Raw genomic sequence first — 26,835 nt, forward strand, 5'->3', positions numbered from 1 at the left:
GTCAGGCGTCCCCCTCACCCTGAATTATTGCCGGGCTCGATCGGCACAACGTGACAAGGACATGGACGTGATACGATACGTGCACCTGGCCACGTTTCATTTTGCCCCCGCCGTTACGACGTGGGATAGGCTAAGTAAGATCTCAGCTCACTAGCTAGACTGTTAACTCAGACGTCCTGCCGACCGACCAGCACCAGCTGCTGTCCAAAAAAAAAAATCAGACCTGCCGACCATACGGTTCGACGTGATCCAGCGCAATTAGAATCCAGAATCTCTAGTTACAGGTCAGCAACGTCGGCGAGAGATAGGATTTCGCTACTCCCTCCATTATTATCCGTTATTACAAGGCACGCACGCATTCATAAATTCTCAATTTGATTAATTAAACGGACATGTTTCTTAACAAAAGTACATCATTAGATCGAAAAAAATTTCTAATCATATGATTTTTCAATTATTTAATTTATATTTAGTTAACTAAATTTAATGATATGCGTGGGTGTCATGTTATGGGACAGAGCGATATCACGGACACTGCGATAATTAAGTCCGGTGGGCCTGGGCGGGCTCCAGGTGGGTCGACAGGCCATGGCCCATCTGTAGCGGCCAGATTGGCTGGCCGGATCTAGCTATAAGCACGTCCCAACGACTTGAGAGTAGAACCGGTATATATAAATCCTCCGTGGAGCTGTTCATCGACTTGGCGTGTGGCCAACATGTCAATCATTCATCACCCGCCATTAGGCCACCGATGCCATTATCTTTTACTCCTCCCATAGCTAGCTAGGTGGCAGTGGGTACTAGTACTACTAGTAGCAGCAGGGGACTCCGGAATCTATAATCATCATCGCCCGGATTCATTGATTGATTAAAGCAGTCAAATTGGCAGGTTGTTGTTGCAAACCAAACCACCATCCACAAGTTGTTTCACTCCGGAATCATCACGATTTCAAGAAGAAAGGAAGGAAGAAGATTGGGGAGATGTTGATCTTGGAGATGGGGATGTGGCTGCTGCCCTTCACGCTGGTGCTGGCGCCGGTCAGGAGGACGGTGCGGCTCGTCCAGGAGCTGCAGAGGATCCTCCTACTCATCGCTTGCACCAGCTCCGGCGGCGGACGCCATGGCGGCGGCGGGCTCGGCGAGGTCTGGAGCCGCCTTGACCGCCTCGACTCCGCCACCGTCATCATCGCCTGAATCTGAACTCCATCCTGCTTCGTCCTGTAATTAGCTGGCCTCCTCTCCTCTGCTGCTGCTGCTTGCTGTTCTTCGAAACAAGGATCTATCGCTGCTTAGCTCTCTCTGTTTCGAGCTTACGATCGGTTTCGAATCTTTGTTTCTCCCGGTTTTGATGATTCTATCTTCTGCTTTTTTTCCTTCTTCTTCCTTATATACATAGTATATTACATGTACCTCTGTAATTAATTACGCCCCAAATTGGGCCCTTTTCCCGGTTATGATTATTTATGCGAGCTTGAATGTACTGAGACGATTTTTGATGAACAATACTCCTTGGCTGTACAGAGATAAAAAAAAAGGGGATGTTTTCTTGAGGAATCCACGATTTTTCAGGCTGCTGTCAACGCATGCTATAGCTGATGATCCATGGCGATAACTCGGAACGCGTTTCTCGTGCGGATGGATGATGTCATGACGTGATCTCTCTCTTTTCTCAGCTGGCTCGTCTCGATCACCTATGTCCTTCTCGCACCCTCAATCAATTAGACGCTCTTTTTCTCGATGTAAAATCGGTCGCAGTTTGTTCATCAAGTCGATGATCTCTGAGAAGATGGAAATAAGATGTTTTTTATCAAGGGGATCTCTACTGAATTTTTCACCCTTCTCGGAATAACAAATTCAGTAGTGGTAATTTTTCGCATTTGAAAAGCATACGAAGCATCTATCATTACATAAAGATGGATGATGACAGGAAACCTTAAAAATTGTCAGAGTTATCCGTCCAGACTAGCCAGTGAAGTGGCACTGCTGCGTGGCGGATAAGTTCAGCTTTATACTGGAGCAGCGAAAAAGGAAAGAGCTTGTCTGAAAACAAAAGGCGTGCATTAGCATATGGGTCCAAAAGTTTCTTTTTTGTATTATTATTGATTTGTATGCAATCAGGGTTCTTATTCTAAAGATACAATTTGTCCTCGCTTCGCATAAAAGAATCAGCCGAGAAATTTAGGATTTCTATATCATTACTTTTTTTTGGTAATTCGTTCTTACTTTTTTTAAATGAAAGAACAGGTGGTGCAGAGTTATCCAGTCCGGTCCAAAAATTCTGAAATCCCAAAATCTGTATTTCACCATAGTTTATCTAAAATTCCTTTGTTTTAACAAAAACTCCACTGGGTATATTTCTTTTTCGCCATTGGCTCCCCCTCTAAGCTGGGCTATATACCGGCCCATACTGGCATAGACGGCCTGTCTGTCGAGCCCAATTAGATTGGGCCCAGCCCCATTATAGAACTGGGGTCACTTTTCTTCTTCTTCTTCTTCTTCTGAACTTGACTCCAAAACCAAAAACCTGCTTGTTTTGTGCTTCATCCATTCATTCGAGACCAAAAAAGCATCGTCGCAATCCCTAGACATCTGATTAAAAAATGAGTCAAATTTGTGCACAAAGGTACTCAAGAACAGACTTGGTTTTCTTTTATGATGGGTTAGAATTGTGCGTAGAAATACATGGATGGTAGGCGCTTTTCTCCCTCGGTTAGAATATATTCCCTGCGGAGTGTGGACTGTGGTTCAGTTGGTCAAAGACAGATGCTTGACTAATCAGGATTGGTTGCCAATCATGTGCTCGAAGAACGACGCCGTGGTCTCACAGGAATCATACGAACAAATCACTCCGTGCACACAGGCTGTTTCAGTCCACATGGTACAAGTACACAGGCTGTTTTCAGGAAGAAAATAAGAAGAAGAGACAACATATTTGTTTGCAGATGTGTTCAGTCGTGTATCTCAGGATCATAACCACTGTGAATTTCTGTGTAAGCGTAGCAAAATTTAGTGCTCTAGTTTCTCGTGTACACACTGCCGTGGGGCCCTTGCAATTAGCATCCCATTTCCAACGAACTTAACTCCTCTGCCTGCCCTTTCCATCTTGGCCTCAGTCCTCTTCATCACTCCTTGTCCGCATCGTCTCTTGAGTCTTTGACTGACTTCTTCTCTTGCCCGGCTCCATCTCCACTCTCCCTGTGGCTCGAAGGTACGCGCGATTGATCCAACGAATCTCTGTCGTCTCCCCCTCGATCGGCGAAAGCTTTTCACCTTTAAATGATTCTCTCGCCGCTGATGTTCTAATGTGTCGTATGTCGTATCATTACCTAACTCCGGTCTCTTCGTCGGGATTCAGGAAGAACATGTCCATTCTGAGTTTCGCCTCGCATTTCTGAGGCCTCTCGACCGCGAACCGGGGGGGGCGGGGATTAGATAGAAATTGTTCAGGAGATCGAATTGAAAGCTAGCTGAATCTTGTTTTTCTTTCTGGTGTACTCTGTTCTTGATTGGTGGTTCCAGGGAACAGTGGTTGTCGATTAGGAGGAGCAGATACGGAATAAGGGTGGGGAATAGATATACCGATGGAGATCGAGGAAGACGACGCCGGCGGCGGCGGCGAGGCGGCCGGCGTGAGCACGGTGGCGATCGCCGTGAGCGGGAGCAAGAGCAGCCGCCACGCGCTCAAGTGGGCCCTGGACAAGTTCGTGCCCGGGGGCAGGGTCCTCTTCCGGATCCTGCATGTCCGGCCGCCCATCACCATGGTGCCCACTCCAAGTCAGTTGTTCAGTTCCTCCCTTCTCTCTGTTGCCTGTATTGTTTACTGAATGTTGATTGTGAACTGTCTGAATTTTCTGTTCTTCATGTCTGAACTATGAAGAAGATAACAAAGAGGGAGAAAACAAAATGGAGCTTGTTAGTCGTCTGTAGGGAAAATGAAACTTCTTCTGAAATGTGAAGTGGCTGCCAGCCTCTGTGATGAGTTGGTTTTAGAAATATGAATTGAGAGGACATATGGTTTATGGTTTAGAAGTTTTGATTGGAGGGAGTGGCCATTTGATATATCAAAGAGATTAGTTAAACCTTAAAAAAAATACTAGTTCAAGGAACCAAACGGGGAGCTTAAATGAAACAGAGATGAAGGAATTCCAAGTTTGCTTCTTCGATTTCAAGAATGGAGCTTGTCCGATTCCATAATGTATTGTACGATTAAAAAAAAAAGCAGCGCCATCTATGAACAATTTTATGGTTGTAGTGTCACACCAACCTAGTACCTACTATGGGAACTTTGGCCTTTTGTGGTACAACATTATTAGGTTGCATGAATATGAATTATGGAGCTCTTTGGTTGTCCTGGCCGTGGGCAATTTATAATTAAGAGTGTACCTTCTCCTATTACACATTTAAATTTAAATTCACTTGAAATGCTTGTAATGCCAACCTGTTTTTCTTCTCATCTTCTCTCAGTGGGTAATTTTATCCCAATATCGCAAGTGCGGGAGGATGTAGCATCTGCATACTGCGAGGAATTGGAATGGCGAGCTAGGAATATGTTGCTTCCTTTCAAGAAGATGTGTGCTCAGAGACAGGTTAACTAGCTTGCCTGATTGTTTGATTTAGCATGGCACTTGCAGTTAATACAACTCCTGAAATTTAATAATAACAGTGTAATCTGTTTGATGAACAGGTGGAAGCTGAAGCTGTTTTAATTGAATCTAATGATGTGCCTTCTGCTATAAGCGAGGAAATCGACAAATTCAACATTTGCAAGTTAGTTTTAGGTTCTTCGTCGAAAGGCATATTCCGAAGGTAAAACCTTATGGTTCACGTTTCAGCATTAATCTGAAACTACACGTAAACATCTTGCGGTGATAGCTGGCGTACTATGAAGAAATGGACAGAAAAGCTTAAGCATTTGGTAGGATGATCATTGTTTTCTCAATTAATGCCTCAGCTACCGTCCTAACACTGAAGATTGCACTGCAACTACTTGATTGCAAGTTCTCTCTGGACTCTGGAGACTTGCAGAAAATGTAGGATGAGCGATCCATCACCAAAAAAAGGCAACTGCAGCAATTGTACTTGGCTACATGTTCCTTTACCATTGCTCAAACATTCCATTAACTATCCACCAGAAAGAGTACTAATCATGTGGCGTGGTTTAACTAGGTTTATATGCATTAAGAGAAACTTTAAGAGCAAAAGAACAGTCTACAATTACTAGAAGAAAACACTGTCCACAATAGTAATCACGTGCTTAACATTGTTAACAATTTGCAGGAAGCTCAAAGGAAGCAAGACTGCATCTAGAATTTGTGAATGCATTCCAAGCTTCTGTACAGCATACGTCGTTGCAAAAGGGAAACTGTCATTCGTGCACTCAGCTACATCTGATGCATCTGAAACACCTAGGTCCATATCTTCTTTAACCGTTTCTTCTCCAAGCACCAGAAGCGTTTCCTCCACCACACCGTCAGGTAACACATAAATCAATATTATTTTTCTGTGCTTTCTGAAATTTGTTAGTCTTCACACCTATCAACCAAATGCAACTTTTTTTTTTCTCACAAAAAATAGAACATTTTTTTATTAACTAAATTTAAAGTAGCAGCTTCACTTTATGAGACTAGCAAACTTTCAGAAACATATTTAAAAAAATTCAAGAACATAGATATATTATTGTGCTAATTTGTTCTTTGAGAATGTGTGCTAAATATTCTGTCTACTGCAGAATGGGTTGACACAAATGGAACAGCATCATTCGACCGGCCTTCTTTGTCATCTCAGCGTGATCAGGCCGTCGCAAACATAAACCGGTTGTCTAACAGGGGAGCTAACCCTTCAGGCAGAGCCGGGAGTGAGATCTCTTACCATGATGACACAGACCTGATGAGAAATTCGCACTCGATCGAGTCAGAAGCACATTTCAGCAGCAGGAGCAGCAGCAGCAGCAGTTGGAATTCAGTTTACAAGAGTTTCCGAAGAGATAGTTTCCCGGATAGCTCTGATTTGCACGCAGTAGTTTCAGAAAATGCACCAAATCTGAAGCATTCTGGAGACCAGGTAAGAATTCACCCTTTAAAATGAAAACAGTATCTTACTCTCTTCAGTATTTTTTTTTGCATATTTTCTAACTAATGGAAGAGTTCACCTTCCAGTCTCTGCATCGCAAGATGCACACAGCCAAAGTATAATATTACTGCATGAAAGCTGAGATGTCTGTCCAAGTGAATGTGCAATTTATGAACTTGTTTTTTGCTGAGCAGGATGGTCTGAAGCTTGAAATTGAGAGGATGAAGCTCAAACTGCAACATCTTCAGAAGCTTCACGAGAATGCTCATAATGAATCAGTTGACTCCACGCAGAAAGTAAGGGTTCATTTCACAAAACGTGAGTAGTAACCTACTAGGTCTTAACAGTTTCTTGTTGAATATTTGCTATCAGGTAGACAACAACTTAGGCATTCGGCGCTTCGAAGATGAAGTGAAGCTTAAAGAGATTGATCTGACAGAAGAGATGGTGAGGAGATTGGTAACGAGAATGGAGAGGCATGAACAGGGGGTGGACAGAACAGAAGTTGAACCCAAGCAAGGCTCTTCTGAAAGGGAAGCTACAGATAGTAGTAATGGTGATGCTGGTGAGAAGAGAATAGGAGAGACGATTGTCGGACGATGCTTTACCAAGTATAACAGGTACTCTTGGGAGCAGATTCAAGCGTCGACTTCGTCATTCTCGAGTGATCTTATGATCGGTAAGGGGTCATATGGAACAGTCTACAAGGCTAAGTTCCAGCATACAGTTGCAGCAGTGAAAGTCCTCAACTCCCATGATGGCTGTGGAACTCAGCAGTTACAGCAGGAGGTACTGTATTTTACTTTGCTAACATCAGCAATGAGCAATTCAGAAACATGATCTTTTGTTTCCAAATGTTTGGTTCTGCAACTGATGATGCATGGTTTTGTTGCTGCAGCTTGAGGTGCTGGGCAAGATCAGGCACCCTCACCTGCTGCTGATGCTGGGGGCGTGCCCGGAGCACGGGTGCCTGGTGTACGAGTACATGGAGAACGGGAGCCTTGACGACGTGCTCCTCCACCGCCGCCGCCGGGACAGCAGCAGCGCGCCGCCGCTGGCCTGGTTCGACCGGTTCCGGATCGCCTGGGAGGTGGCCGCCGCCGTGCTGTTCCTCCACAGCGCGCAGCCGGACCCCATCATCCACCGCGACCTCAAGCCGGGCAACATCCTGCTCGACCGCAACCTCGCAGCCAAGGTCGGCGACGCCGGCCTCTCGACGGCGCTGCAGCTCCCCTCGGCGGCGGACGTGGCAGGCGGAGGGGGGACGATGGTGAAGCACACGGCGCCGGTGGGCACCTTCTGCTACATCGACCCGGAGTACCAGCGGACGGGGGCCGTGTCGGCCAAGTCCGACGTGTACGCGCTCGGCGTCGTGCTCCTGCAGCTGCTCACGGGCCGGCCGCCCATGGGGCTCGCCCACGCCGTCGAGACCGCGTTGGATCTGGATCTGGAAGCCACCGGCGGCGGATCTAGCTCCGCGTTCGCGGAGATGCTGGACGCGGCCGCGGGGGAGTGGCCGCTGGAGGAGGCGCGGGAGCTGGCGGCGCTAGCGCTCCGGTGCGCGGAGATGCGGCGGAGGGACAGGCCGGGACTGCGCGAGCACGTCCTGCCGGCGCTGGAGCGGATGAAGGATCTCGCCGCCAAGGCCGCCGCCGCCGCCGCCAGGGAGAAGAACACCGCTCTTGTTCTCGGATCATCCACTCCAACTCCGAGCCATTTCCTCTGCCCAATTCTTCAGGAGGTGATGGCGGATCCGTGCGTGGCCTCGGACGGGTACACGTACGACCGGAAGGCGATCGAGGTGTGGCTGGGCATGAACACTAAATCCCCCATGACCAACCTGAAGCTGCAGAGCAGGAGCTTGATTCCGAACCACTCGCTCCGATCGGCGATCATGGACTGGAGGACCTCAAGGAGCAGATGATGATGACGATGCGGCTGCATTCTGGACCAAATTCTGGTGGGCTGCGGTTGACAGAATGACAGGGGGGTTTCACCTTTCTTGAAGCAAGATTTCAACATTTTGGCTGGCATTGTATAGAAATAGAAACACACTTTTGTTTTCCTAGAAGTTTTGGAAAATAGCACTGAGTTTTAGTAATTATTTAAAGAAAAAAAAACAGCACTGGTTTTATGTTGTGCGTGCAGATCTATATATATCAAAATGTGAATAATGTGTGTTGAGAAAATAGCAATGCATATTTGAGAATATTCTACAAATACTTTTGATAATTTGGGAGTATTGAGAATTAGCTATGCATATTTAAAAAGATTCTAGAATACATTGGATTATTAGAGAAGAAAATATTTACAAGAAGCTTTCTGGTGTCATGAGATGATTGGAATAGGCTTGAGTGGTTGTTTGAAGAGAAGATATTTACCATGGAAGGTCCTAGGGCAAACTTCATGAACAAGTGAGAACTCTCTATAATTAGGATACATGTAAAGTATTCAAGAGAATTGTAGTAGAATGTTTAGCATATACCGCATGGTCTTGTACAAGTATAAACAACGGTGCTCCCCACCCCATAGGTGTACCGCCACAATCACCATAAGTAATGTACTACTAAAAACCACAAAAAAAAAGTGCGCTGCCATAAAGAGTAGTATAGTTGTGTACTAATAGGGAAGCCAGCAAAGAAATGTTATGGTGTGCAAGGGTCCTCAGGAGTGGATGTTAGGTCCCCGCCAAAATCTTTAGGATGTTTTTGAAAAGGGCCCTTTACTTATCATTGGTTAAATTCCTGTTTCCTACTCCATCAAATCCCTAGTGGTCCTCCTCTAGATGTTTGTTGATAGATTACTCTTATTGATATGTTCGTTCATCATCCTCAACAATATATGTGTTGTTACTCGAAGCTGATGTTGTTTGTTAAGAGTTTGTTCATCCTCAGATGTTTGATGATCTGTTGGTTCATTCCTGAACAGTAATTGCTACTGAATTTGTTCGGACAATTTCAGATGAATTTTATACGGCCGTTAGATTCTATTTCCTCGCATGTGGATCGTTCGATCTGGATCTGGATGTCTGTCTCTGACATTTGGTTTGGTTAAGTGGCCTCCTTGTTCTCTCTGTGTCGCTTTTTATTTCATTCGATTAGTTGTCTTTTTACCGTGGCGGGAAAAGGGAAACACACGCGGAAGGTCCTTGTTGGGTCGTCGGAACACGCCGGGTCGGCGTCGCGCCGCAGGGTTCAAGCTCTAGCATCTCGTCCCCAGGGCCCGACTTACCTAATGCTTGTTCTCCACCGATTTTCCATGTTTCTGACGGTGGGTTTTGAGGGAAGCGGACTATTCGTGGCTAGGCGGCCCGTGCCTGGATTGGATTAGGCGATTTGCTGCTTCTGCAATTTGATTGACTTTTGGGTGATTTGTTTCGGTGGGTGATTATGTGATTAAGATTCTGATCCATGCACTCTGTCGCAATGTCTTCAATGTTCAGGGATTTTCTGTCCCACAATGTCTTCAATTTTAAGTGGTTTTCTCTCCCGAGGGAGGATGCTAGACTTACTCAACCGTCTCGAATGAATCATTTCCATTGATTATTTGAGCGGTTGAAAGATTTGACAAAAAAAATTATGTGTGCAGAAATGAAGGGGTTCATCTTTTTATGTTTTTGGTCCAAACATTTTTATTACGGGACAAGTGGTGCAATATGAGTCACAGAATATGAATCCACTCGATTTAGTCAGTTTATTATGGGTGCAGTATGAGTTGCATGGTGTTATATCATGGTTTCAATTTGTTAATTGTAGAGTAACGATGAAAATATTTGACCTTGCCAGCTATGCTCTCCTACTTGGGCGTCTTTTGATTATGTTTCCATATGATAATTTATGTGTGATTTATAAATTTCATTTGCTGGTTTCTTCGGTGTATGAATGATGCATTGTATGTCTGGGCTGAAAACCACTGCTGGCTTGTCCTGCTATCCTGAGTTAATTTCCAATAACTTTATTGAGATTTGCTTACTATTTCCCTTGCTGATTTCAGTTTTAAAGAATAACCCATACACATTATTTATTTATATATACCCATTCGAACATTTACATTTTCTTATGGAAAATGACTTTTGACAGACCGTGAGCAACAAGAACAACAACATAGTCTGTCAGTCCTTAAGATGGTTATTTAATTCTTGCTTCTTTGTTTGCATATGCAAATGCACTCCTATGAATTTGCTGATCTCTTCACATGTACAGGTGAAAGAAAAAACTTATCACTAATCTACATCCTACAAGCCGATAACTGTATCAACCAGGAAAGTGACATTTATAGGGCCACAAAAGAGTAATAAGCCGTTACACAAAAAGAAAAGCAAATCCTTTTGTAGCTCGTCGCTTATTGGCAAAAGTTGAAAAGATCAATGTAAACTTGCAGAAAGAAAAATAGAAACGTGGTGGACTTGTGAAGCCCGACGAAGAAACATTAACTAAAAGAATAACAAAGCTTTTATATATCGAGTCATTTAAGTTATAGAATAGTCCCTAAACAAGCGATTCAAAATAACAAGTTCATCTTTACCTAGAAAAGTAAGGAGCAACCTAGAACAGCCAAACACGTTATGTTCGTCAGCTATTCTTTTATTCTTACCAAGCAGTACCTTTATTTGGTGTATTTCGAAGTCGACCATATTAGAATCAAGCTTGCTTGTCATGGCTGCGTGTTTGATGCACAGGCCAGACGTTTTTCCTCATTTTCGAAAAAAAATCAAGCTCGTCGATTATGAAACTTACAGAACTCGGCATACTAACTGGCATTGTTTTTCTTTTAATCTGGTTACAGTAAAGCTGTGAATGATACTCTCTCGGTTCCTAAATACTTGTTCAATTAAAAAAAAATGATAGCCTGTCAAGTCAATAAGCAAAACAGTCTGCTCCAGTTTTATGCAGCCATCCAATCTTGCCATGGATAGAAGATGTTGATTAGTTAGGTCAGCTCTCACTCTTCCCACTGATGATTTCCACAACTTGTTTGCGACTCGTGGGGGATCGATATGATCGAGAGCAGGACTGAAAAAAAGCTTGAAGCAAAGCAAAGCTTTCCTCCGTCGATATTAACTTTGTGAATCGATTGCCTGCCGCGGATCGCGTAGAGATACAACTGTCGGTTGAAAACAACTTTTCCCCCTTAGAGTCCAAAAGAAAAAAAAAACTAATCAAGCGTGTGTGCAGGATTACTCTAATCAGATCTCCCTAATGATCTCGCCGCGACTTTGCCAAGTCACTTTGTCTGCAGCCTAATTAGCTTTCGATTGAAGTTTTGGAAAAAACAGCAGCATGTGTGCGTGCTGCAGGGTCCTGAACATGCACGCATAGTACTGTATTATTTTCATCGAGAATTTTAATCTTTTCGGAGGGGTCTAGTCCCTGAATTGACTGAAACTTGTCGCTGTTAATGAAGATCTTTCGTTTAAACAATTTGCAGAAGTGTAAGTGTTAGGCCAGTCTGCACAGATGCACGTACGACAGCAGGAGAAAGACATGGCTCCAAATACACTTGCTGGAGAAGATGAGAAGAGAATGCGAAAGTAAACCAAAAAGGATGCGAAAGATTTCATTGAATTTTTCCCATCAATCATCAATTAGTAGTACTATTACAAATCAAACCAAGCTGTTGATTCACCAACCGGCAGGGGTTGTTGATCGGTGAATCGTCCACACGCCGTCCAAGAAAAAGCAGACAGCCATTCTTCCGCTTTGCTTAATCTGTTCCTGTTCCTGTCTTCTGTTCGTTCGTCGATCCAGAAAGAAATTGTAAAAACCCAAACCAAATCATCGCTACTAAATGAGCCGAGCGAGCGCTACTGCTGATTTGCTACCCAAATTAACCAAAACAAATCCCCTCCCTCTTGATTGATTGACTGGCCAATTAATTTGATTGATTAATTGACGCAATCGACCTCCACCTGGAAATCTCCTAATTAATCGCCGATCGATCTTGTCGTCGATGAAGGCAGGTCGTCAGGGATCTCAGAAGAGTTCTCTGGTGACGAGCGGCGGCGGCGGCGCGCCGTTCCACGTAGCCTGCCTGGCGGACCGGTCGCCGGCGGAGGGGAAGAACTGGCAGTGGCTGGGCAGAACGTTGCCTGCGGCGGCGGCATGGGCGGTGTTAGATTTGGGGTGGCATTGCTGCTGCAGCGGGGTTCCGGTGGTGGCGACGCGGCGGCAGGAAGGGCACATGGTGAGCGTGGCGGCGGACTGCTGCTGGGCGGCCGGAGCGGAAGCCGCCTTGAGCGCCCTGAGCTCGGCCACCTCCTTCTCGAGGCGCTTGTTCTGGTCGGCGAGCTGCTCGCACCAGCGCTTCATGTACTCGCAGTCCACCTCCGTCTGCTTCAGCTTGGTGCGCGCCCGCCGGTTCTGGAACCACACCTCCACCTGCCGCGCCCGCAGCCCCAGCCGGTTCGCCAGCGCCGTCTTCTGCTTCTGCAGAACCAAATCCAAGAAGAAATCCATGTCAGCCCAAGTCCCAATGCGCGCAAATCGATCGATCGGGAAGAAGAAAGGATCTGATCCATGGCGGTTCCATGGATCGGAGATGAAGGAGAAGGGAGAATCAAGGGAGGGAGGACTTACGGGGTTGAGGGTGCTGTGGGTCTTGAAGCACTCCTCGAGCACGGCGGCCTGGTCCTTGGACAGCCGGAGCTTCTTCCTCCCTCCTCCTCCGCCGCCGTCCTCATCCTCATCGCTGATCGCGGCGCCGCGGGAGACGCCAGATCCCGTCCTCTCCAGCCCCCTCTTGATTCCCCCGCCCCCCCCGCCGCCGCTGACCCCCGAGAGCGCCGCGCCGCTCTCGGGCGACGTGGACGTCCTCCCTTCCTGCTGTTGGCCGTAGTGCTGCTGCTGGTACGACGACGGGAACTCCATCCTCGCCGCCACCGCCGCGCCCGCATCGGCGGAGACGACGGAGCTGAGCGCCGCGTGCCAGTGCTGCTGCTGCGAGGCCGGCGAGGAGGACGCGGTGGTGGTGGAGGAAGTCAGGCTGCCCTGCGACGCCAGCCCGAGACCCAGCCCCAGCCCCAGATCTAAACTCCCTCCTCCGCCGCCGCCGCGAGACATCATCTCCGATTCGATCTGAGCGAACAAGGGGAAGAAGGAAGAAGAAGAACGGAGTGGAAGGAATGATGATGTGTTGCGGCGGCGGGGCGGGGGGGGGCTATAAATAGGAGGGCGGGGGAGGAAGGAAGGAAGAGGAGCAAATGATGAGCTGTTCCATTGCGCGGGGCGGGTCCCATCTAATTTAATCGTGCAACAATTAATTGATTAATATTGATTCCCGGTTATTGATTAATTTCCAGCTGATTTAATACCCCGTGTTTAATTCCTCTTGATTGATTTCCTTTCGCGGCAGCCGCTCATCGCGAGCGATCTGAGGAAGGAGCCTTGTTGACCCGGTCGCTCCGGCCGCGGCTCCAGATCCAGCCGAGCCGATATGGAGCCAGGACCGTGGGGCTTTGGGAAACTTTGGCTATTGCAATCCGGGTATACGTGGCAGGCAGCTTTGGAACTCGGACTAGGACAAAGATGACTGATCGATCCGTGCAATTCCGCTGTCTAGCTCGTTTGTTCCTGCTTGCTAGTACTACCACGAGAGTGCGTAATTAGCTCTGCTGCCTCTCGCAGGCACCACAGGATTGAGAAATTTTGTCGTCCTATAGCTAGCTTGCCTCGCTAGCTCTGATCTTGCTAGTGATATAGATCGCGCGCGTCGTGCTAGCTACTAGCGGAGATGGAGTACACGTGCATTTTCATTTCTTTGCCCATAGTTCTTGTTGATTCTGGGAAGGCAGGAAGCGGAACGCGATTGTTCCTTATTTTGCCGCAAGACGGGCAGAAATTGTCAGGCCATAAAACCAAAGTTGTCGGCCTCGCAAAATAAACTTGTCATTTTCTTTGAACTATAGTCGTCACTTAACGCAATCATTGTCGCTCCAGTAGACTAAAGGGGGAATGTTCGTTGCTTATAAATTCTGTTTCTATTTACTCCTATTTTAGGTGTACAAATTTCCAGAACTAATTAATTATGCGTCCAAAAGAAATCCCGCGGCGATCAAGTGCATGATTAAATGATGGAATCCTTCCAGCAGCACGGCACGTACGTACAGTACCTGAAACAAAATGGCAACAAAATGCAGCTAGTAAATAACTATCTATCTATAATCCGTTTCATGATTACTGTAATTAGTAGCAGCAGCAGCATCTAATCACAGTGAGATTCAGACCGATTCCTCGGGCGCCGCTGGCCACCAACGTACGAAACAAAAACAAAAAATTAAACCATTATCCCCCGCACGTAACCACGCCTTGTTATCTCCTACAGAAAGCCTTGGATCTTAGCACACCACCGCAATGCATAAGTATTGCTTTGCTGTCTGACCGGTTCACGCATCGATCCATCCATCCATCGCCATCACGCCCAGAAACACAAATTATGATGAGAGACCCCGATTGATACTGGCCAAAGATCGATGGACTTAAATTAACTTAACAAACAAACGAATTTAAGCACGAATGGTTCGTCTCGAAGGGCTGCAGCAGCTAGCTAGCTAGCGGCGCCGATTCCGAGGAGCGGGACACGCGGATAGGCGTCCGGATTACTATTACAAAAGAAATATATTCTAGCGCCGTGACACGACACGAGCAATGTGGTGTGGTTATTATTACAAAAGAAATATATTGCACGGATCCATGCATGCATGCATACGTGCGGACGCGCGTCTACGTGGTGCCAATGGAGGGAGGAAGAAGAGGTCAATCTCTGCCAATGAAGTCGCGTCGGGATTCCTGGGGGCGGTAGCTTGTCCATGTCCCCTGCCAAAACAACAACGCTAGCTTGATTGTGTGGCTTCCGATTAGTAGATCGATTAGTTTACCCCGTCTTGTGCTTAGGCCAGACGATAAGATTAGTAGATTAAGCCTAATATGTTGATTGGTACTCTATGTTGATTATGCATGAATCCTGCGATTTGGTTAGCTAGACTTGGTAGCCAAGACTCTTGCCTCCCACCCAAGGAGTGAAAACTGGAGTGATCTACATATTCTAAATTCTAATTGACCAGCTGGATGATCGACTTGTAGTACTACATCTCAACCAGCTCCAAGAACATGAGCCTAGCCGCATCGAAAAAAAAAAAGAGCTGAACCTAATCTACAACTACAAATATTCAAACTTGTATGGCATCTCTCAAGCTCAGTTCATGTCAGTTTTAAGCAAAGCTCGTCATTATACTCTCCAGTAAGTACATGCACCTCCTGAAGACTCCTGAGACGTAGCCGGCTCAAGCTGGGCTGGATCGGCTTCATGGGACCGACCGAGCCGAGCCGGGAAACACGGGAAGAAATAGACCGAAGAACGAAAAGAAAGCGAGGCCCATGATTTCCAGCGCACCGAGCCGAGCCCCCTGGGGTAGGGCCCACCTGGGTGGACGGGAAATTGTGAAAAAAATAAAGGTCCAACAAATAAAATGGGTAGCAAGACAATGGGTGGCCCACCGGCCCGGCCGTGCGCCTCGCTTTGCCGGCACTTTTCCTGACACCACCCACAGGCACTCCCCGCAATCATTGGGGCACTCACTCTCAGTGCTCCAACAACTGCTGCTGCTGTACTTGAACCACTGTAGCACTAGTATTCCCGTTCACTCCTCTGCAGCCTCAGATTATACTCCTCGCACATGCTCACTCCCTTTTCAGAAATTGTCTCTGTATAATGAGATTATACAACAAATGAAATAATTAAGTAGTTGGGGCTTCATAAAAAAAGTTTGTGCTGTGATTGTAAGTTTTTTTTTTTACTTTGGAGAGCAACCGTCGACGGCATGCACGTACAGGTACAGCACCATGTGTTGCTAACGGTAGGTGCATGGTCAATTGGTCATCGTCTTAAAGCGTGTTAAGTTTGCAAAAAAATAATATGGCAGTCAATTGTACCGGAGCTTTAATTCCCCCCTTAATTATAAAGATTTGGATACCATTACTCATTTTAATTCCTATTCTTTTTTACATGCCTTTTATTTCCATCATCATAAGCGTGTTAAGTTTGCCAGAAAAAGTTGCCAGTCAATTGTACTATAGTTTTAATTCCTCCCTTAATTAATTTGATTTGGATACCATTACTCATTTTAATTCCTATACTTTTTTGACATGCCTTTTCTTTCCATCATCATAAGCGTGTTAAGTTTGCCAAAAAAAATTGCCAGTCAATTGTACTAGAGCTTTTAATTCCCACCCTTAATTAAATTGATTTGGATACCATTACTCATTTTAATTCCTATACTTGATGCAATCTGGAGTACTTTTTAATGGATGCCTTTTCCATCATAAGTGTGTTAAGTTTGCAAAAAAAAAGTCAGTCAATTGTATAGAGCTTTAATGCCCTCTTAACTAATTTTGATTTGAATACCATTACTCGTTTTAATTAATTCCTATACTTTTGGTGCATTCTATACATTTTTTTAATATGCCTTTTCCATGCCATCTGATCTCTCCTGATCCAACTCAAAACAATTGCTCCAACCTACCCTCATCAGCTCATGTTGGAGAGGAATTATTGGGTGGGCCATGCCTGCCTCCCAGTCCATAGTGGTTGTTCTTGTTCCTCCATGCACTACTGGGATGTGGAGCCTCTCACTTTTGGCATGACCCACCACCATATGATTGCATTCTCATCAGATTGTGCGTTCTGGTGCAAGCTTTTCTTTTTCATTTCCTTGACAACAAATGTTCTTTTCTCAGCTGGTATATAATTTGGTATCACCTTTATTTAATTTTCCCATTGAGCTGTGCAGCAGCTGCTAGCTGAGGGAATCAGGGAACTGGTGAGAGATGGGCAAATGCAGTTGCAATGATAGGTCCCATGTTTAAGTGGTATCTTGACATGACAGAGAGGGCATGCATATATATGTGCATATGCATGGTCAGGGCCAATAGATAAATAATTAGTCTACTGAAAGCTGCATCAGCAAGCAGATGGGGTGTTTCTTCGTTGAATAATAATAATTGTGTAGGTGTGTGCAGCACTTAGGGTGGCGTTCAAGTCCCCTAGATGTTGTTGTCGGCTCAAGTGGGGTGCCTTCTTTTATCCGCGAATTATTAGTGCCACACACAACGTAGCTAGCAAGCTGGCCCTACCTGGCTTCATTGGCATAGTCTAACTATAAGATGATGATGAGCAGTACTAATGATTTGTTATGTATATATACTCAACTAGAGTATTATTTTGATATGCCAAATGTGAGTAGTAGTATTAGCTAATTAAGAAAAGGTCAATTGGCACCATTCCAACAAAATTCCCAACATTAAACAAGACATTGCAGGTATCCTCCATATGTACATATGTGGTAGTAATAATAATACTAGCATGTGTTTTGTTAGAGATGGAAAGGTTGGTTGAGATTTGAGAGATTTTGTTAGACCGAAAGCGCCGAGCCGGAATATGTGTAATCATGTTAGCTAACCTGGGAAGAAAAGTATGGCGCGCGGGGAGAGAGTATCAGGTAGTACCAATAATTGGCTTGTGATTCAGCTAGCAGCAGCTAACCGTCTCCATCGTCCATGAGAAGAAGAAGAAGATAACATTCATATCCTCAGGCAAAAACCATCCACCCAACAAACTCCACTTCAGTACTCATTTTCCTGCAAAATTAGTTACAGCCTTTGAAAGGAAGGAATTGGATTTGAATGCTCATCAGATCGTCCTAATTAATTATTAGCAGTGATTTGCACGCACGATCATTCTCATCATAGTGCACTCATCTACAGCCCTGGATAGCTAATTAAGCTACTCCATCAGCGACTGCAGCTAGCAGTATACGTACTCCTATATACATGTATATTTATCCCAAAATACCAGCAATACTGTACTTATACTGGAGTAAACTACATTTGGTGATGAACAGCTGGAGTGTGGAGAGAACATTTCTGAAGAACGCTGACAGGAGTGTGGATCTTAATTAACCACAAGACGGTGCAGTTTCCATGCAAGGAAGAGCAGAGTGAGGGACACATGGGCAGCTGTGTGTCACGTGCGCGGCCAATCATGCGAGGTCGACCGGGCCGGGCCCGCATGTACGAGGCTGGCGGGGACACGGCCCATGTGCGGCCCTCGTGGTGGTCGTGCGTGCATGCATGCGCGTCTAATCATTAACATGCCAGTGCGCCCCATCGAGCTTATGATTGATTATTATTGGATCTCGGTCGGTTCTTCCGTTGTGGATGCCTCATGAATGGACGGCTCGATCGCTTGCTTGCTCGTCAGGGGCCGGGCAACACGGAACGTGGCCTTTGCCTCTTCCATTATCGAAGCAAAGTATTAAAGGTTTGATTTGACTAATAATGCCCGAATTGACATTTTTTTTGTGAGGTTAAAAGGGCTTATGCCGTCAATTCGGACCTGCCAAACTCCAATCAACAACTGAACGACGAAGAATAGAAAGGGAGTAAGAAAAGACAAAAAATGCGCGTGTTACAAAACCAATCAGATCGGCTTCGTAAAACAGAGGAAAGAAAATCTATGGTGCAGGGTGTGACGAACCTCACGAGTTTACTGGACTGAATTTTCATCATAAAAATGAGCATTTCAAATTTTCTTCTTATGTTTTTTTGTACTAGGTTCACTATGATTTCACATCGATTTTTACTACTCCGTCAGACCCATATTAATTACTTGTCACTGATCTAGTTAGAACGGCTTTGTACTAGATTTGGGACAAGTAATATCGGTCGGATCGAGGGAGTAAGATTTTCAAATTTTATTAGTGGTTTAATTATCATCACATTCCGGCTTCATCAATTATACCTACTCCCTCTATCCAACAAAGGATGTCTCAACTTTGACCAAATTTGAATGCATCAATACACTAAGTCATGTCTAGATACATTTGAATTTTGATAGATTTGAGTCATCTTTTATTGGACGGAGGGAGTATATAGTTAATTTCACTCCGGGTTCAATAAGTTTCGGCAATTTCGGGAGGGGCCTCCCGCAGGGACCATACCATGCATAGAGAGTTTTGGGCGACGTGCAAGTACCAAAAGTGATATAATTGGTGGCTGGCTTGGTGGTATAATTGGAGGCATGCGTATAGACGTGAACAAACCGTAGGAACTGTGTGTGATTGAATCGAAGAACTAGTGGTAGAATTAATGGCGATGCAGAGCTAAGCTGGCTAGGCGCCCGGCATGCAACGTGAAGGCCAGCGGAGCGTTCGTTAGCTTTCCGCTGCATGCAATCGCACAATGATCAATGCATGGGTATATATGGAGTCGTTGCCTATATGCACAGTAGTTGTCTGCATACCGGCCGGATCCACGGACCAGATATACATGCCATCGTCGTGCTGTGCGCACGGATCTCATCTCGATCACGGAGCACCTACGAATAATTTGAACCTAACGCCTACCTGACGACCTATCGATATAGGAGTATATGATGCATGGATAGAAGAATCGTGTGATTAATTTCGGTTGTAACTATTTTTGGGTTAACGCACGCATGGCATGCATAATGCAAGTTCAAGTTTTTTTTTACGAAACACGGTACACACTTACAAACACGCAGGAACATTTGACCCTCTTCGTTTGATAAAGAATTTAACACCTAGCTAGGATCGTCGACTTAGAAATGTAAGACCCTTTACAAGAGGGTCTCCATGCATGTTTCGTCCAATTCCCCTCTTTTTCCCAATCCTAGAGCATTCTCGACAAAGTACGTTGTTTTGCCTAATCGACCGTATATACGTACTACTGAATAAATGAAACCGGGCGGTGTACTACTCAAGACCCACATTAGCGCGCTGCAGGGAGGCCACTTGTTCATTGCCAATAATACTACCCTACTAAATAGCTAGCCATACCTTAATTATCTCTGCCGGTAGCTCAATTGTTTAGCTGGAACAACTACTGATTTGGCCGACATGGCCGTGCTGTCAAAGACACCGGCCGTGCCATGCCGTGTGTGTGACTGTACGTGTGCCCGCCAATCGAAGAACTTGCTGCGTTTTATAATAATCAGCAGTTGCATGAATGCATGCTGGGATGGATCGAGATCAGCATTCAGCAGGAGGTTGAATGCCTTTCCGTTCCGTGGCCGGCCTGGATCGGTCCAACCGGTCGGTAACTGCTGAATTATTCCAGGTGCACATGCCTCTAGCTTAATTTCCTTCTCTCTCTCTCTCTCTGGAATGTGATGCTAATCATTTCATCGCATGGGCATCCTCTCGATCAGATCCATGAGCTATGGCAGTACGCTTAACTGTATTTATATAAGTGAACAATAATTGTGTACGTGCAGGGAGGAAGCTGCGTCCAGATGTGCTTTGCGACCGGATTAATATAATATCCATTTAATTTGTTTTCTTTGCTTGGGTCGGCTGGAAATTAATACTATTGCTAGTTTGCTAATTAAGCTCCGATCTGGCCGGCATGTACTTTGCAAGCTTGAAACGACACATGAGGAGAATTTTGGTTACCTCTAAGTAACATGGCTTTTGAAAAGCATGGCTTTTTTCTTCTTCTTTTTTCTTAAGATTTAATTCCTATTACGTACACCATGGATCACCGCCGAAATAGCTATCTCAACGGATGAAATATGCATAGAAAACTATGTGCAGCCGTATAACGGATGATTGAGAGTTTTTATTACTGGGCGATAATTTTGGTTTACTGCTCGGTGACCGCGCGTGTTGATCGCCAGTCCCACACGTTAACCAAGCAGAAAATGTCGAATTGCTTTGAAAAATTTGAATTTAAGCGCCAATTATGTGGATAAATTGCCTTGCATGCATAAAAAAGTTTGGATTCAAAATTTGTTTGAAATATTTTGTGCGGCGATTGAGTGGTATTTTTCAGTAACATCACAAACACCGGCTCCCCTTGTTAATTTTTTCTTTCACCCAGTGTTAAAACCTACTCCCTCCGTTTCAAAACACAACTCGTATGGTTTCATGCACTTAGACCAAGACACAGCCCCTTTGCGTACTCCCGAAGAACACATTATTCTTGATTGCAGCGTGGTATTAATTTCTACTCGTCCGTTGCGATTCTTGATTGCAGCCAGGGAGGCAGACGAAGGAGAGAAAAGAACGAGAAAAGGAGGAGTACACGAGTAGCAGGTGGTGACGGAGTAGACGAGGAGAAAAACAAGGAGGAGACGAGGAGCCTTTCTGCATGCATGCATGGACTGTTCCATCGGTAGTAGCAAGCCATCTATGTCGAGGGAATCAAAGCAAAAACCGAGCTGTGTTGTGGAATTTTTTGAAACGGAGGGAGTATACGTTTCTATACCTAAAGTTACACACGATTGCTGAAAACGCACAACTACATACCTGGTTCGTGTGCATAAAGAATATATCGATGCATGCTAGCTCATGACCATCGACGATATATACGTTCATTGTCAGGGCCCATGGTGGGCACAATGCTACATTCCTCTACGACTTGTTTCATGAGCATCCGTCGTTGCCGGTGTTAGAATAACTATGCTCGCTTCTAATGTGGTAAACGAAAGAAAAACCCAATGGCATCGTGTTATTTTTTCACGAGATATAGATCTCTTCTCTATCAAATATGTTTATTATTATCCGATCATCGTAACGATTAATAATCAATGCCCCTTACTTGAAACAATATGATCGAGCCGATCGATGTTTCTTTTAAAGAAAATATGTTGTCCACGGTCTTAGGCTCTGCAGTCTAAACAGACCGTGCAAATCTCTCCTCGACTGATATTAACAACAAGTGCAGGAGACCCGGGTCCCGGTTCAAGAGAGACGTAGAATACAACTAGCCTAGCCTAGCTAGCTGCTTAAACAAGTACAGTAGCTGGGCAGCTGATTGGCGTAGAGGATGATTACACGAACAAAGTAGGTCGACAGCACGCGCATTATGCTAATGACAGTGGCCATTTGTTTATCACGGTTGCCAAGGCGACGAACGATCGAACCACGACCCGAAAGGAAGAAAGGCTTGCACGTACGCATTGCAGTTACTACGTTCCATGTGGGCATGCATGTGGCGTGGAATCCCGAGGCCGCGCCAGGCAGGCATGTCCAGCGCACGTGCCACCGGTCAGCGGCCACGCTGTACAGGAGGAGTGGCTCGTCTCCGAGAGCTTTGTCCGGACGGCCCGGTCAACATTCGATCGACCGGATCATGGCCACTGGGGGTACTATATTGCTCGTCCGTGCGCCTCCTAGCTGGTCTAGTCCTTTTTATCTTTCTTTAGCTTTTCTCTCTTTACATATACAGGTTCTCTTCTTTAGGTTATTAATTTGCACGACCGCATCGATATAGGCCATGTTTGGGAGCCAAGTTTCTTTTTCAATTTTTTTAGCAGAGATACTTCTCAATAGACGACGACCTGTAATTCACAAGGCTATTGTTAATTGGACCCAAAACTAAACTCTTCCAAACTGGCCCTAATTGTCCTCTAACTTTGATCGAGCCGATTTTTGTGGATGCTATTCACCTCTCGAAAAGATTTTCTGCAGTTACCACATTTTAGAGAAGCTATAACTGAGTTTGAGTTTTGATATGGAAATGTGCAAGTAAGCAGTTGGGCTATCACACATTTCTGCACCTAAAAGTCGACACAATTGTGGGCAACTTGACGTGTAACCCGGTCGACTTAGAAACAACCATTTTCTAAAGCAACTGAGCAAAAATATGCAGGTCTGAATTTGTAAAAGGCTCCAACAAATGGCAGAGGGACGACAAGATGAAAATACCCTGAACATAACAGAAGAAGAGGAAAACCATGCACCTAACATGTACTGCCTGGTTTAGCTCGACAAGGAAAATTGATTTATATATAGCCAGACAAGCCCGATGCTATAAAAATCTTACGCCGCTTACTTTGCTGGATGAACAAAATAAAACAAAATTACAAGTCACCTTTACGTTGCAACTTGTCTGGCAGCTCAAAAATGAGTTGATACCACACCAACTCTTACTCTTCGTTTTCCTAAAAAAACTATTGCTATTCATTTTCCTAAAAAAAATTAATGTCGTACTCTTCATTCGAAAAAATATATATATATGAAGAGTAGGATCACTCTTTTGTTCTCTGCACCGTGAGATCCACACTGCGTGCCTTACTGCCATGCACTAGGCAAGAGATAAAAAGAAGAGAAAATAAAAAGTTTGAAATGAATTAGTTTCTCCTGTTAATTATTTCATCAACTTTCCACATGCATACATTTTTGCTGTCTCCGGGTCCGGCCGGGAACTCATGCATCGATCAATCTATGGGATGATCCTAATTAATTTGTCAAAACTAAATTGCCGATTTCCTCTCAAAAGGCACAGGAAAATTTAAAAAAAAATCGCGAAATTTCCTGCTAATTAAACTTGCTTGAACTTGTGAGTGGTGACAGTGCCGCCATTTTAGTTACTAGCTTGCTTTTTGCTACGTTGATCATGGCGCGCGGCAGAGCAGAGAGAGAGCTCGATCGATCGTTCAGTCGTCCTTCTATCTGGCTGGCTTGACTGCCTTGGCAAGCCCAGAGGATACCCCGTACGCCGCCGCCGCCGCTCCGGCGGTCTCCCTGTACCCACACCAGAACTGCCGCTGACCGGTCAACGGCGCCGCCGGACCCGGCATGCCGATGCCCATGCCCATGCCGATTCCGGCATTGGGCGCGCAGGCCGGAGACGAGGAAGACGACGAGGCGACGCTCTTGCAGGAGAGGCACATGGTGAGCGTGGTCATGAGGGGCGGCGCCGGCGCCGGCGCGGCGGCCCTGAGGTCGGCGAGCTCCTTCTCGAGGCGGCGGTTCTGGTCCACGAGCTGCTCGCACCAGCGTTTCATGTGCTCGCAGTCCACCTCCGTCTGCTTCAGCTTGGTGCGCGCCCGCCGGTTCTGGAACCACACTTCCACCTGCCGCGGCCGAAGGCCAAGGCTGTTGGCCAGTGCCAGCTTCTGCTTCTGCAAAACAAAGAAAGAAATCCATGTCAATTCTCAGTCCTCGATCTAAGCAGAGATTAGGGCGATCAACAGTATAGCTAAGCTAGTTTAGTGCGTACCGGAGTGAGTGTGTGGTGGGTCTTGAAGCACTCTTCTAGGATGGCGGCCTGGTCCTTGGACAGCCGGAGCTTCTTGCGCCCGTTAATGCCGCCGCCGTCGGCGTCCACGTCGTCCTCGTCGCCGCTGCCGGCCGACCGCTTCGTCCCGCTGCCGCCGCTCGACGCCGGGCTACCGGGCGAACAAGTCGTCGTCCTCTCCTCCTCCGGCATCGCCACTTCTTGTTCTCGGTCCGCCGGCGCATCGCCAGAGTAGGGGACGAAGCCGCCGGACCTGGAGGAGACGAAGCCCAGGCCAAGACTCAGCCCAAGATCCAAGCTCTGAGGCGCCATATCTAATTAATCAACTGGCTGATCGAGCTAGGTAGCTCTGTTAGTTTAGGGAGATCGGCGGCGGTGATCGATCGATGAGCAACTGATGCGCAGGTGCGCGGGTATAAATAGGGGGATCAATGGTGAACGAACGAAGGAATCGATTTGGGGGAGAACATATCGATGATGGGAGGGGCGACAATGATGAGCTGGTGCGCGTGGGGTGGATCTCCTTTGGGGATTCTTTGGCGAGTTTCCTTCCTTCCATGCCACTGGCCAGCTCGCTCTTGACCCTTGACAAGACACCGGGGATGGCTTGCCGGAGTAATCAACTGGGTAATTTGCTGGCTAATCCAGGTTCCCAGGTGAGATCACGTTAAGATACATGTAGGAATATTGTATACCTATTCTTGTGGTAGCCAAGCTAAGCTATCTATCTACGAGTAGTAGTACTAGCAAGAGACTAGCAAAAGGAATTCGTGCTCCCGAAATTATGCAGCTGACAGTACAATGTAGTACAAGTGGAAATACCATGTATAATATGCTAGCTGTCGCATGATTTCAGCATTACTATGCGTACGAAGTAGATCAAGAGGGCCGGTGACTTGGCTAAATTTCTTCCTCCCACCTTCTTCCATCATATTCAATCAGGCATTACTATAATGGAGTAGTACGTCTCACCAATGTCCATGGAAGCTAGAGTTGGAGAAAAAAAACATCTAGACCCTGCACAGGAGTTTAATTCATGGCAATTAGGTAGCAGAAAAACTCAAATGCAATCTTCTGTTACTGCATCATGACTCATGATAGGCTAGCTAGCAGGGTCCATGAACAATTTGATTGCCACCTTTCCGGTGGAACCACAAGATTCTGTTCTGTTAGTGATTGTGCTACTGTACTACAGATTTTTCTTTCTTTCTGAATGCTTACACTACAGCTGGTGCAACACTTGTAGAGAATGAGAATCTAGATACAGAGTGAGTGGTTCTGACAAACCAGCATGGGAGCATCAGCAAAAAGTACACTGATTGTGTAATCAATAGTGTGCAATGCTAAGCTAATTATTGATAATACGTTGATTAATTAGTTAGTTGATAACTAATTGTGATAGAGTAATACACAAATGCAAAATTCAATCGCGCTGCATACATTGTAACAAAACCCTGTCGCAATAAAAGTTTTCATATCAAGTGAAAACTTCAATTCAGTGTAAAATTGAAAACTTCAACTCCTATACATTAGATCTTAAATAAATGGGAGAGGTAAGATACTCGAGATATGCTCATTGAGCTGAGGTCTGATGATCCATCTATAAATCTCAGCCGTTGAAGAATACAGGAGCACTGGATTTTTTTTCCCTGTAGACATAATGTAATAGTGCTACAATGAGCAAACATATCTCGAGAATATGCATGGTTTGGTTGTTAATGATTGGACGATTCAGTACAGATACATAATTGGCCGACAATGCCACGCGTGTGCTGTGGGCAAAAAATCAATCGTGCGTGCAAGCAAGCAAAAGACTGAAATTAAGCTTGGCTGGATGGATCCAGAGTAGTACGTGCGCGCGTGATCGATCTATAATTAACCAGCTCAGATTTGGGAGGCATTCCAGTACTGGACGGCGACTAACCGTCGAATCATTGCTCTCTTAGTACTACCACTAATCCCGGTCACATGCTTGGTTCCCTGGGCTGTCTGTCACCGGTCCTGTCAGACTGTCAAGTGTCTCTATTGCCGCCTCATCGGTGTCTGCATGCAGTCGCTGTTGACGATTAAATACGTACTTGCGCTTGATTGTGCTTGATCGTACTAATTTGAGTACTCGCTGAGGATGTACGTACAACACTCCACCCCCACACAAGAAGTGTTTCTCAGATAATTAGTGTACAAAGAAATCTATAAAAATAAAATGCTAAGGATTCCAGTCCCATAAATTAATCAGGCGATCGAGATCTAATCCCACAAAAATCCTATAAAGTTCCTTCAAATCATAGGAGCCCTTGGAACGGTTCAGCACACAATTATGCAATGCCACACTGCCTCCGTTCGATCCGGAACGAATGGCACTGTACAAAGCCATGCAATAAACCTCTGCTAGCTTTGACAGTCACTAGCCGGAACTGATGGAATGAAAATTTTAATACTCCGTAACATATTTTTTTGATTAACAAACGTGTTCATTCTATCTATTGCGTCAGGATTTAAGAATGAGTACATTCCATGTTGTATAGACAGACAGAAGGGAGTGTGCATACAGGAAGGGGCAGCAGTGTCCAGATCCAGCAGCTGATTAAACTTCGAGGAATATGAATATTGCACGCAGGAACGAGTGAACGACAGGGCGAGTCAGGGGTATTCGGATTCAGTATTCATCACTGTTCAAGGCAGGAAGGACATGCCCATTTTTCGCCCCCACTTAACTAATCATTGCTGATCC

General features: G+C 45.6%; 3 protein-coding genes across 3 annotated transcripts; 1 reads left to right on the forward strand and 2 right to left on the reverse strand.

Annotated features, from left to right (window-relative positions):
• Positions 1-3,050: 3,050 nt before the first annotated feature.
• Positions 3,051-8,289, forward strand: LOC100828823 (U-box domain-containing protein 35). The gene is made up of 9 exons (XM_003557165.4): positions 3,051-3,208; positions 3,520-3,774; positions 4,465-4,586; positions 4,685-4,806; positions 5,278-5,474; positions 5,729-6,060; positions 6,264-6,365; positions 6,442-6,858; positions 6,968-8,289. The coding sequence occupies exons 2-9, from the start codon at positions 3,582-3,584 to the stop codon at positions 7,991-7,993; spliced, it is 2,511 nt and encodes an 836-aa protein (XP_003557213.1). The 5' UTR covers positions 3,051-3,208; positions 3,520-3,581; the 3' UTR covers positions 7,994-8,289.
• Positions 8,290-11,600: 3,311 nt separating this feature from the next.
• LOC100829626 (homeobox-leucine zipper protein HOX2) lies at positions 11,601-13,204 on the reverse strand. Its single transcript, XM_003557168.4, has 2 exons — positions 12,645-13,204; positions 11,601-12,494 (listed from the first exon to the last, which is right to left on the reverse strand). The coding sequence occupies exons 1-2, from the start codon at positions 13,128-13,130 to the stop codon at positions 12,042-12,044; spliced, it is 939 nt and encodes a 312-aa protein (XP_003557216.1). The 5' UTR covers positions 13,131-13,204; the 3' UTR covers positions 11,601-12,041.
• A 9,992-nt stretch (positions 13,205-23,196) lies between these two features.
• LOC100829933 (homeobox-leucine zipper protein HOX28) lies at positions 23,197-24,782 on the reverse strand. Its single transcript, XM_003557169.4, has 2 exons — positions 24,087-24,782; positions 23,197-23,988 (listed from the first exon to the last, which is right to left on the reverse strand). Exons 1-2 carry the CDS (start codon positions 24,414-24,416, stop codon positions 23,533-23,535), a joined length of 786 nt encoding a protein of 261 aa, XP_003557217.1. The 5' UTR covers positions 24,417-24,782; the 3' UTR covers positions 23,197-23,532.
• Positions 24,783-26,835: the final 2,053 nt, after the last annotated feature.

This window comes from Brachypodium distachyon, chromosome 1, assembly GCF_000005505.3.
Source record: "Brachypodium distachyon strain Bd21 chromosome 1, Brachypodium_distachyon_v3.0, whole genome shotgun sequence".
Classification (NCBI taxonomy): Eukaryota; Viridiplantae; Streptophyta; class Magnoliopsida; order Poales; family Poaceae; genus Brachypodium; species Brachypodium distachyon.

What these genes read in the sequence shown, in the direction of transcription:
- LOC100829626 (XM_003557168.4), bottom strand. Translation starts at nt 13,130, where the DNA reads ATGATGTCTCGCGGCGGCGGCGGAGGAGGGAGTTTAGATCTGGGGCTG. An exon ending in CCCACAGCACCCTCAACCCC is followed by an intron (nt 12,495 to 12,644) that starts GTAAGTCCTCCC and finishes TTGGTTCTGCAG; the next exon opens with AAGCAGAAGACGGCGCTGGC.
- LOC100828823 (XM_003557165.4), top strand. Translation starts at nt 3,582, where the DNA reads ATGGAGATCGAGGAAGACGACGCCGGCGGCGGCGGCGAGGCGGCCGGC. An exon ending in AGATGTGTGCTCAGAGACAG is followed by an intron (nt 4,587 to 4,684) that starts GTTAACTAGCTT and finishes TTTGATGAACAG; the next exon opens with GTGGAAGCTGAAGCTGTTTT. An exon ending in TGAAGCATTCTGGAGACCAG is followed by an intron (nt 6,061 to 6,263) that starts GTAAGAATTCAC and finishes TTTGCTGAGCAG; the next exon opens with GATGGTCTGAAGCTTGAAAT.
- LOC100829933 (XM_003557169.4), bottom strand. Translation starts at nt 24,416, where the DNA reads ATGGCGCCTCAGAGCTTGGATCTTGGGCTGAGTCTTGGCCTGGGCTTC. An exon ending in CCCACCACACACTCACTCCG is followed by an intron (nt 23,989 to 24,086) that starts GTACGCACTAAA and finishes TTTGTTTTGCAG; the next exon opens with AAGCAGAAGCTGGCACTGGC.